The sequence below is a fragment of the Entelurus aequoreus genome, linkage group LG21, assembly GCF_033978785.1.
Source record: "Entelurus aequoreus isolate RoL-2023_Sb linkage group LG21, RoL_Eaeq_v1.1, whole genome shotgun sequence".
Classification (NCBI taxonomy): domain Eukaryota; kingdom Metazoa; phylum Chordata; class Actinopteri; order Syngnathiformes; family Syngnathidae; genus Entelurus; species Entelurus aequoreus.
The window spans coordinates 6,917,311-6,929,810 of record NC_084751.1 but is presented as its reverse complement, the minus strand read 5'-3'; the positions used below and the strand labels follow the sequence as shown (position 1 = coordinate 6,929,810).

Genomic DNA, 12,500 nt, shown 5'->3' with positions numbered 1-12,500 from the left:
TAGTGGGCCACTTTAAATGTTGTAGTAGACCACTTCAAATGATGTAGTGGGCCACTTTAAATTATGTAGTAGACCACTTCAAATGATGTAGTGGGCCACTTTAAATTATGTAGTGGGCCACTTTAAATGATGTAGTAGACCACTTCAAATGATGTAGTGGGTCACTTTAAATTATGTAGTAGACCACTTCAAATGATGTAGTGGGCCACGTTATATGTTGTAGTAGACCACTTCAAATGATGTAGTGGGCCACTTTAAATTATGTAGTAGACCACTTCAAATGATGTAGTGGGCCACATTAAATTATGTAGTGGGCCACTTTAAATGATGTAGTGGGCCACATTAAATTATGTAGTGGGCTACTTTAAATTATGTAGTGGGCCACATTAAATTATGTAGTGGGCCACTTTAAATGAAGCAGTGGGCCACCTTAAATGAAGTAGTGGACCACATTAAATTATGTAGTGGGCTACTTTAAATTATGTAGTGGGCCACTTTAAATGATGTAGTGGGCCAATTCAAATTATGTAGTGGGCTACTTTAAATTATGTAGTGGGCCACATTAAATTATGTAGTGGGCCGATTTAAATGATGTAGTGGGCCAATTCAAATTATGTAGTGGGCTACTTTAAATTATGTAGTGGGCCACATTAAATTATGTAGTGGGCCACGTTAAATGAAGTAGTGGGCCAACTTAAATGAAGTGGTGGGCCAATTTAAATGAAGCAGTGGGCCACTTTAAATGAAGTAGTGGACCACATTAAATTATGTAGTGGGCTACTTTAAATTATGTAGTGGGCCACATTAAATGAAGTAGTGGGCCAACTTAAATGAAGTGGTGGGCCAATTTAAATGAAGCAGTGGGCCACTTTAAATGAAGTAGTGGACCACATTAAATTATGTAGTGGGCTACTTTAAATTATGTAGTGGGCCACATTAAATGAAGTAGTGGGCCAACTTAAATGAAGTGGTGGTCCACTTTAAATGAAGTAGTGGGCCACATTAAATCATGTAGTGGGCTACTTTAAATTATGTAGTGGGCCACGTTAAATGAAGTAGTGGGCCAACTTAAATGAAGTGGTGGGTCACTTTAAATGAAGTAGTGGACCACATTAAATTATGTAGTGGGCTACTTTAAATTATGTAGTGGGCCACATTAAATGAAGTAGTGGGCCAACTTAAATGAAGTGGTGGGCCACTTTAAATGAAGTAGTGGACCACATCAAATTATGTAGTGGGCTACTTTAAATAATGTAGTGGGCCACTTTGAATGAAGTAGTGGGCCAAATTAAATGAAGTGGTGGGCCAATTTAAATGAAGTAGTGGGCCACTTTAAATGAAGTAGTGGATCACGTTAAATTATGTAGTGGGCTACTTTGAATTATGTAGTGGGCCACTTTAAATGAAGTAGTGGGCCAAATTAAATGAAGTGGTGGGCCACTTTAAATGAAGTAGTGGGCCACATTAAATCATGTAGTGGGCCAATTAAATGATGTAGATAGTGGGCCACCTTAAATGAAGTAGTGGGCCACCTTAAATGAAGTAGTGGGTCACATTAAAGGACGTAGTGGGCCAATTTAAATGAAGTAGTGGGCCAAATTAAATGAAGTAGTGGGCCACTTTAAATCATGTAGTGGGCTAATTAAATGATGTAGATAGTGGGCCACATTAAATGAAGTAGTGGGTCACATTAAAGGAAGTAGTGGGCCACTTTAAATGAATTAGTGGGCCATTTTAAATGAAGTAGTGGGCCACTTTAAATGATGTAGGTAGTGGGCCACTTTAAATGAAGTAGTGGGCCACGTGAATTGATGTGGTGGGCCACAGTAAATACTGAGAGCTGGAGTGTGACTGGTGTGCATTGAAGGACATAAAAGATGTTTGTACATACAGCTACAAAAGTCCAAACAACAATACAGGTGTGATCATGTGATACCTGGCCCAGGTGCAACTTGCTTAACTCAACACACCGTCTTGTGTTCTCACCACACCTGTGCGGCAGAAGCCCCCAAACCAGTCCGAAGACGGTTTCAGGGTGTGGCGCCTGGAATGCCGAACGGACCGGCTGGCCAAAATAGCAGCGGTGTGTGTTGGCCACGCCCTGTGGGCGGAGACCTGCAGGTGTGAAGACACAGCAGGTCCCAGCAACAAGTCACTTTGTCGTCCGGCAGGTAAGAACCGTCCTCCTTCCTTCCAGAAGAGTCCGCCTGACGCTCAGCCAGTCTTCACCATGTCCGAGACCGCCGAGGCCTTGTCGGCCAACCAGGAGAGTCGCAGGAACGTGACCATCGAGATCACCAACCTCACCAGCGACTACGCCCTCATGAACCCCAAGTGAGTACCAGGTGTGACTACCAGGTGTGAGTACCAGGTGTGACTACCAGGTGTGAGAACCAGGTGTGAGCACCAGGTGTGAGTACCAGGTGTGAGTAGCAGGTGTGAGTAGCAGGTGTGAGTACCAGGTGTGAGTACTAGGTGTGAGTATCAGGTGTGAGAACCAGGTGTGAGTACCAGGTGTGAGTACCAGGTGTGAGTACCAGGTGTGAGTACCAGGTGTGAGTACCAGGTGTGAGTACTAGGTGTGAGTACTAGGTGTGAGTACTAGGTGTGAGTAGCAGGTGTGAGTAGCAGGTGTGAGTAGCAGGTGTGAGTACCAGGTGTGAGTACCAGGTGTGAGTAGCAGGTGTGAGTAGCAGGTGTGAGTACCAGGTGTGAGTACTAGGTGTGAGTATCAGGTGTGAGAACCAGGTGTGAGTACCAGGTGTGAGTACCAGGTGTGAGTAGCAGGTGTGAGAACCAGGTGTGAGTAGCAGGTGTGAGTACCAGGTGTGAGTACCAGGTGTGAGTACCAGGTGTGAGTACCAGGTGTGAGTACCAGGTGTAAGTACTAGGTGTGAGTACTAGGTGTGAGTAGCAGGTGTGAGTAGCAGGTGTGAGTACCAGGTGTGAGTACCAGGTGTGAGTACTAGGTGTGAGTATCAGGTGTGAGAACCAGGTGTGAGTACCAGGTGTGAGTACCAGGTGTGAGTACTAGGTGTGAGTAGCAGGTGTGAGTACCAGGTGTGAGAACCAGGTGTGAGAACCAGGTGTGAGTACCAGGTGTGAGTACTAGGTGTGAGTAGCAGGTGTGAGTACCAGGTGTGAGTACTAGGTGTGAGTAGCAGGTGTGAGTACCAGGTGTGAGTACCAGGTGTGAGAACCAGGTGTGAGTACCAGGTGTGAGAACCAGGTGTGAGTACTAGGTGTGAGTACCAGGTGTGAGAACCAGTTGCGAGTCTTTGACGGCCATCTTCAACCCCCAGTGAGCACCTTGCTTTTCTCCCAGGGTCTACCTGGACAGCGGCAACTGCCACAGCCCCCCCCAGCCCACCGTGCGCCCCCTCAAGACCGAGGTGTGCAACTTCAGCAAGAGCAAGGCGGCCACCTCGGGCGCCGTGGGGGTGATGACCTACGAGATCTTCCACCGGCAGAGCCACCAGCCGCTGGAGAAGCTGGCCATCATGTTCTCCGTGCCCTTCGACTACCGGGTGTACAAGAACTGGGTGGGTGTGGGCCTCTACCCCACCGGCAGAGAGACGGACGAGAAGCTCTACAAGGAGATGTACTACGACAAGGACATGAAGAGCTTCGTGCGCCAGGAGGCCAAAGGATGCTGCCTGGACTTCCACGACACCAAGATGGACGTCAAGGTCACCATGTCCCCCATCGGGCGCTGCATCATGAAGGTGGAGCTGTGGGACAAGCTCTTCACCTGAAACTCACCTGTCTGCCACACCTGTACAATAAAGATGACACACACACCCGCTGCTGCTGCCTCTTCTTGTCTGACCTGTCTAACTACTACTTTTACTCAGTTACTCAAGTAACTTGGATAGGATTTGTTGTGATCACTCAGCCCGTATTAATACTTTTACTCAGTTACTCAAGTAACTTTAATGACTAAACTTGCTATGATTTGTTGTGATCACAGAATGACAAAGTAACTACTACTTTTACTCAGTTACATCCACATGCGTTATTAGAGTTAAGTGTCATCTTTTATTCCACTTCTTCATGTTCTTTAGGAGTATTTGTGGAATGTCACATGGTTGGTCACATGGTTGGTCATGTGATTGGTCACATGGTTGGTCATGTGATTGGTCACATGGTTGCAGACTCCAGGAGCGACGTGGAGCAGCAGGTCTTCCTGCTGGGCCGTGTGAAAATATGAGACACATCCCTGGCCTGGAGCAACATGTCACCTCCCACACACACACACACACACACACACACACACACACACACACACACACACACACACACACACACACACACACACACACACACACACACACACACACACACACACACACACACACACACACACACACACACACACACACTCACCTACAGACACAGAAACAGACACACACACACACACACACTCACCTACAGACACACACACACACACTCACCTACAGACACACACACACACACACACACACACACACACACACACACACACACACACTCACCTACAGACACAGAAACAGACACTCACACACACACACACACACACACACACACACACACACACACTCACCTACAGACACAGAAACAGACACACACACACACACACACACACACACACTCACCTACAGACACACACACACACACTCACCTACAGACACACACACACACACACACACACACTCACCTACAGACACACACACACACACACACACACACACACACACACACACACACACACACACACACTTACCTACAGACACAGAAACAGACACACACACACACACACACACACACTCACCTACAGACACAGAAACAGACACACACACACACACACACACACACACACACACACACACACACACACACACACACACACACACACACACACACACACACACACACACACACACACACACACACACACACACACACACACTCACTCACCTACAGACACAGAAACAGACACACACACACACACACTCACCTACAGACACAGAAACAGACACACACACACACACACACACACACACACACACACACACACACAGACACACACACACACACACACACACACACACACACACACACACACACACACACACACAGACACACGGCAACCATTAAAAAGACAGAAACACAAACAGGAAGTGTTCCTTTCACAACAAAGCTCCCTTCCTGTTTCCACACTGACTTAGTTTCTTCACCTGCCACACGGCCGTCGTCATGGTCCAGAAGATCACGTGACCCGAGGAGAAACTTTGTTGCCATAGCAACCCCCCTCCCCCCCATGGCAAGCGGCTGGGGGGGCAGGAAGTGTGGTGGCAGGAAGTTGGGCAAGGGTCCACAGAGCGCTCGTCCTCCTCGTCAAACCTTCTGGGTGATCTTCACACGGTCATGTCCATCATCGTGGACTTCGACTACGGTTATTTCGACCTCCTCAATGACTCCGCCCACAACAACCACACGGTGTTCGTGGTGGATCCGGGCACGCTGCCGTGCGAGGTGCGGCCCCTGGACGCCCGCGCCGCCACCGCGCTGAGTGTGCTTCTGGTGGCCATCTTCCTCCTGGCCATCCCCGGGAACCTGCTGGTGGCGTGCGTGATCGCGCATAGTCGGCGCACGCTGACGCCGTCCGACGTGTACCTGTTCCACCTGACGCTGGCGGACGGGCTGATGGCGCTGACCGTGCCTTTCTGGGCGGTGGCGCTGACTCACGGCTGGATCTTTGGCGACGGCATGTGCAAGGCGCTCAACCTGATCTTCGAGACCAACTTCTACACCAGCATCCTCTTCCTGGCGTGCATCAGCGTGGACCGCTACCTGGCCATCGTGCGCGCCAACCAGGCCCAGCAGAGGAAGTGCAGCCGGCTGGTGTGCGGCGCCGTGTGGGCCCTCGGGAGCGCCCTGGCTCTGCCCGCGCTCTTCAACGACGCCGTCAAAGCGGACCAGGACTCGGACAGGATGTCGTGCGCCGAGAGCTTCGACATCGGCAGCGCCCCCGTGTGGAGGATCGCCACGCGCGGCTTCCGCCATTTTTTCGGCTTCTTGTTCCCCCTGGTGGTCATGGTGGTCTGCTACGGCGTCACCGTTGCCAGGTTGCTGCGCACGCGAGGCTTCCAGAAGCACCGCGCCATGCGGGTCATCGTGGCCGTGGTGGTGGGCTTCCTGCTGTGCTGGACCCCGTACCACCTGGCCCTGATGGTGGACACCATCTTGAGGGCGGAGCTGGTCCGCTTCGACTGCGGCGTGCGGCAGGCGGTCAGCATGGCGCTGGTTCTGAGCAACAGCTTAGCTCTGCTGCACAGCGGCATCAACCCGCTGCTCTACGCCTTCGTGGGCAAGAAGTTCCGGAAGAACATGAAGATCCTCCTGCACAGGAAGGTCGGACCGGAAGGAGCATCCGGCTCCAAATTCAGCAGGTCCACATCTCAGACCTCCGAGGGCCACGGCGCTCTGGCCTGAAACGTGAGCTGGCGGACTGTGCCAAGATCAGGGCCGCCCGACCTTTTCCACCGAGGGCCGCAGACATTGCCCAGTTTTCACCTTCAGAACCGGGACAATGCCTAGATTTTCTTCAGAAAGGTCCTGCAAAAGTGGAACTAAAATGCTAACAGTTAGCACGATGGCAAGGTAGGAAAAATAAATAGATAAAAGTTAGCATGCTAACAGTACTGTGCTAACATGCTAACAGGAGCATGCTTACAGTTAAAATCAGCGAAATACCAAAATATATGACCCTGCTAGCTACAAAAGCTAACATGCTAATGTTAGCATGCTAAAGTACAAACTGTAGCACATGTCAAGCACAAAAAAAGTATTACTCTGCGATATATACCAGAAAAATGTGTTAAAAATGCTAGCATGGTAACGTTAGAATACGTCAAGTAACAAAATATAACTTGTTAACTAAAAGCTGGCCTATTAAAGTTAGCATGCTAACAGTGCTATGCTAACATGCTATCAATAGCATGCTTACAGTTAGCATCAGCGAAATACCAAAATATAAGACACTTATGTGTATACCTGCTAAATTAGCTTCAAAAGCTAGCATGCTAATGTTAGCATGCTTAAATACAAACTGTCGCACACGTCAAGCACACAAACTTTATTACTCTGTGATGTGTAGCAGGAATATTTGGTAAACATGCTAGCATGGTAACGTTAGCATACATCAAGTAGCAAAATATAACTTGTTAATTATATAATTAATAACCATGGCATATAACAATAGCTGGCCTATTAAAGTTAGCATGCTAACAGGTAGCATTCATCAAATGAAAATGATGTCAATATTAGAATGCTAACAATTGCTATAAATGAGCTCGACTTGGCCTGGGTCATGTGACCTCACTATTCATGTGGCAAACAATAAAAGCATGATGAAACCTTCACGTCTGAGGAAGCTTTTAATTTGTAGGAGCTGAAGAGGAAGGTTGAGTTAGCGTGCGGAGTCCACGCCGCTCCTCCAGCCCACCAGGTAGACCAGGACCGGGATGATGCTGACGGTGCCCAGGGTCAGGGCCACCGCCAGCCCATGTGGGGCGTCCTCCAGGGGGCGCTCCTGCGGGGAACACTGCTGGAAGAAGCTGGAGTGGACCAGCAAGAAGAAGTCCTGGACTTTGCTGTTGGGATAGAAACATCCGGCCCAGTGGGACAACATCTCCAAGCACAGCGTCAAGTCGTTGTACGCCCTGCCAGGAACAACATGGCCGCTCACAACATGGCCACTCACAACATGGCAGACACAACATGGCAGACACAACAGGGCCGCTCACAACATGGCAGACACAACATGGCAGACACAACATGGCAGACACAACATGGCCGCTCACAACATGGCAGACACAACATGGCCGCTCACAACATGGCAGACACAACATGGCAGACACAACATGGCCACTCACAACATGGCAGACACAACATGGCCGCTCACAACATGGCAGACACAACATGGCAGACACAACATGGCAGACACAACATGGCCGCTCACAACATGGCAGACACAACATGGCCGCTCACAACATGGCAGACACAACATGGCCGCTCACAACATGGCAGACACAACATGGCAGACAACATGGCCACTCACAACATGGCAGACACAACATGGCAGACACAACATGGCCGCTCACAACATGGCCGCTCACAACATGGCAGACACAACATGGCAGACACAACATGGCAGACACAACATGGCAGACAACATGGCCACTCACAACATGGCAGACACAACATGGCAGACAACATGGCCACTCACAACATGGCAGACACAACATGGCAGACACAACATGGCAGACACAACATGGCCGCTCACAACATGGCAGACACAACATGGCAGACACAACATGGCAGACACAACATGGCAGACACAACATGGCAGACACAACATGGCCGCTCACAACATGGCAGACACAACATGGCAGACACAACATGGCCACTCACAACATGGCAGACACAACATGGCAGACACAACATGGCCGCTCACAACATGGCAGACACAACATGGCAGACACAACATGGCAGACACAACATGGCAGACACAACATGGCAGACACAACATGGCAGACACAACATGGCAGACAACATGGCCACTCACAACATGGCAGACACAACATGGCAGACACAACATGGCAGACACAACATGGCAGACACAACATGGCAGACACAACATGGCCGCTCACAACATGGCAGACACAACATGGCAGACACAACATGGCAGACACAACATGGCAGACACAACATGGCAGACACAACATGGCCGCTCACAACATGGCAGACACAACATGGCAGACACAACATGGCCACTCACAACATGGCAGACACAACATGGCAGACACAACATGGCCGCTCACAACATGGCAGACACAACATGGCCACTCACAACATGGCAGACACAACATGGCAGACACAACATGGCCGCTCACAACATGGCAGACACAACATGGCAGACACAACATGGCAGACACAACATGGCAGACACAACATGGCAGACACAACATGGCAGACACAACATGGCCGCTCACAACATGGCAGACACAACATGGCAGACACAACATGGCAGACACAACATGGCAGACACAACATGGCAGACACAACATGGCCACTCACAACATGGCAGACACAACATGGCAGACACAACATGGCAGACACAACATGGCAGACACAACATGGCAGACACAACATGGCAGACACAACATGGCCGCTCACAACATGGCAGACACAACATGGCAGACACAACATGGCCACTCACAACATGGCAGACACAACATGGCAGACACAACATGGCCGCTCACAGCATGGCAGACACAACATGGCAGACACAACATGGCAGACACAACATGGCAGACAACATGGCCACTCACAACATGGCAGACACAACATGGCAGACACAACATGGCAGACACAACATGGCAGACAACATGGCCACTCACAACATGGCAGACACAACATGGCAGACACAACATGGCAGACACAACATGGCAGACACAACATGGCCGCTCACAACATGGCAGACACAACATGGCAGACACAACATGGCAGACACAACATGGCAGACAACATGGCCACTCACAACATGGCAGACACAACATGGCAGACACAACATGGCAGACACAACATGGCAGACACAACATGGCAGACACAACATGGCCGCTCACAACATGGCAGACACAACATGGCAGACACAACATGGCAGACACAACATGGCAGACACAACATGGCCGCTCACAACATGGCAGACACAACATGGCAGACACAACATGGCCACTCACAACATGGCAGACACAACATGGCAGACACAACATGGCCGCTCACAACATGGCAGACACAACATGGCCACTCACAACATGGCAGACACAACATGGCAGACACAACAAGGCCGCTCACAACATGGCAGACACAACATGGCAGACACAACATGGCAGACACAACATGGCAGACACAACATGGCAGACACAACATGGCAGACAACATGGCCACTCACAACATGGCAGACACAACATGGCAGACAACATGGCCACTCACAACATGGCAGACACAACATGGCAGACACAACATGGCAGACACAACATGGCAGACACAACATGGCAGACACAACATGGCCGCTCACAACATGGCAGACACAACATGGCAGACACAACATGGCAGACACAACATGGCAGACACAACATGGCCGCTCACAACATGGCAGACACAACATGGCAGACACAACATGGCCACTCACAACATGGCAGACACAACATGGCAGACACAACATGGCCGCTCACAACATGGCAGACACAACATGGCAGACACAACATGGCAGACACAACATGGCCGCTCACAACATGGCAGACACAACATGGCAGACACAACATGGCAGACACAACATGGCAGACACAACATGGCAGACACAACATGGCCACTCACAACATGGCAGACACAACATGGCAGACACAACATGGCAGACACAACATGGCCACTCACAACATGGCAGACACAACATGGCCGCTCACAACATGGCAGACACAACATGGCAGACACAACATGGCAGACACAACATGGCAGACACAACATGGCAGACACAACATGGCCGCTCACAACATGGCAGACACAACATGGCAGACACAACATGGCCACTCACAACATGGCAGACACAACATGGCAGACACAACATGGCCGCTCACAACATGGCAGACACAACATGGCAGACACAACATGGCCGCTCACAACATGGCAGACACAACATGGCAGACACAACATGGCAGACACAACATGGCAGACACAACATGGCAGACAACATGGCCACTCACAACATGGCAGACACAACATGGCAGACACAACATGGCAGACACAACATGGCAGACACAACATGGCCGCTCACAACATGGCAGACACAACATGGCAGACACAACATGGCAGACACAACATGGCAGACACAACATGGCAGACACAACATGGCCGCTCACAACATGGCAGACACAACATGGCAGACACAACATGGCCACTCACAACATGGCGGACACAACATGGCAGACACAACATGGCCGCTCACAACATGGCAGACACAACATGGCCACTCACAACATGGCAGACACAACATGGCAGACACAACATGGCCGCTCACAACATGGCAGACACAACATGGCAGACACAACATGGCAGACACAACATGGCAGACACAACATGGCAGACAACATGGCCACTCACAACATGGCAGACACAACATGGCAGACAACATGGCCACTCACAACATGGCAGACACAACATGGCAGACACAACATGGCAGACACAACATGGCAGACACAACATGGCAGACACAACATGGCCGCTCACAACATGGCAGACACAACATGGCAGACAAAACATGGCAGACACAACATGGCAGACACAACATGGCCGCTCACAACATGGCAGACACAACATGGCAGACACAACATGGCCACTCACAACATGGCAGACACAACATGGCAGACACAACATGGCCGCTCACAGCATGGCAGACACAACATGGCAGACACAACATGGCAGACACAACATGGCCGCTCACAACATGGCAGACACAACATGGCAGACACAACATGGCAGACACAACATGGCAGACACAACATGGCAGACACAACATGGCCACTCACAACATGGCAGACACAACATGGCAGACACAACATGGCAGACACAACATGGCCACTCACAACATGGCAGACACAATATGGCCGCTCACAACATGGCAGACACAACATGGCAGACACAACATGGCAGACACAACATGGCAGACACAACATGGCAGACACAACATGGCCGCTCACAACATGGCAGACACAACATGGCAGACACAACATGGCCACTCACAACATGGCAGACACAACATGGCAGACACAACATGGCCGCTCACAACATGGCAGACACAACATGGCAGACACAACATGGCCGCTCACAACATGGCAGACACAACATGGCCGCTCACAACATGGCAGACACAACATGGCAGACACAACATGGCAGACACAACATGGCAGACACAACATGGCAGACAACATGGCCACTCACAACATGGCAGACACAACATGGCAGACACAACATGGCAGACACAACATGGCAGACACAACATGGCAGACACAACATGGCCGCTCACAACATGGCAGACACAACATGGCAGACACAACATGGCCGCTCACAACATGGCAGACACAACATGGCAGACACAACATGGCAGACACAACATGGCAGACACAACATGGCAGACAACATGGCCACTCACAACATGGCAGACACAACATGGCAGACACAACATGGCAGACACAACATGGCAGACACAACATGGCCGCTCACAACATGGCAGACACAACATGGCAGACACAACATGGCAGACACAACATGGCAGACACAACATGGCAGACACAACATGGCCGCTCACAACATGGCAGACACAACATGGCAGACACAACATGGCCACTCACAACATGGCGGACACAACATGGCAGACACAACATGGCCGCTCACAACATGGCAGA

At 50.3% G+C, this 12,500-nt stretch overlaps 3 protein-coding genes across 4 annotated transcripts in view; 2 read left to right on the top strand and 1 right to left on the bottom strand.

Annotated features, from left to right (window-relative positions):
• Window positions 1–2,148: 2,148 nt before the first annotated feature.
• LOC133638859 (DELTA-actitoxin-Afr1c-like) lies at window positions 2,149–3,806 on the top strand. Its single transcript, XM_062031856.1, has 2 exons — window positions 2,149–2,334; window positions 3,326–3,806. The coding sequence occupies exons 1-2, from the start codon at window positions 2,231–2,233 to the stop codon at window positions 3,753–3,755; spliced, it is 534 nt and encodes a 177-aa protein (XP_061887840.1). The 5' UTR covers window positions 2,149–2,230; the 3' UTR covers window positions 3,756–3,806.
• A 1,513-nt stretch (window positions 3,807–5,319) lies between these two features.
• On the top strand, window positions 5,320–7,384 carry LOC133638857 (C-X-C chemokine receptor type 2-like). The gene has a single exon (XM_062031853.1). The coding sequence runs from the start codon at window positions 5,407–5,409 to the stop codon at window positions 6,472–6,474; it is 1,068 nt and encodes a 355-aa protein (XP_061887837.1). The 5' UTR covers window positions 5,320–5,406; the 3' UTR covers window positions 6,475–7,384.
• The window catches only part of LOC133638858 (uncharacterized), a 9,468-nt gene continuing 4,083 nt past the window's right edge, over window positions 7,116–12,500 (bottom strand). Inside the window, exon 5 of one of the 2 annotated variants that reach the window (XM_062031855.1) lies at window positions 7,116–7,634. In XM_062031855.1, the coding sequence (XP_061887839.1) occupies window positions 7,451–7,634 (184 nt within the window). In that variant the 3' untranslated portion in view covers window positions 7,116–7,450. Of the gene's footprint in view, window positions 7,704–12,500 lie in introns of both variants that reach the window. The other variant, XM_062031854.1, reaches the window with a different exon arrangement.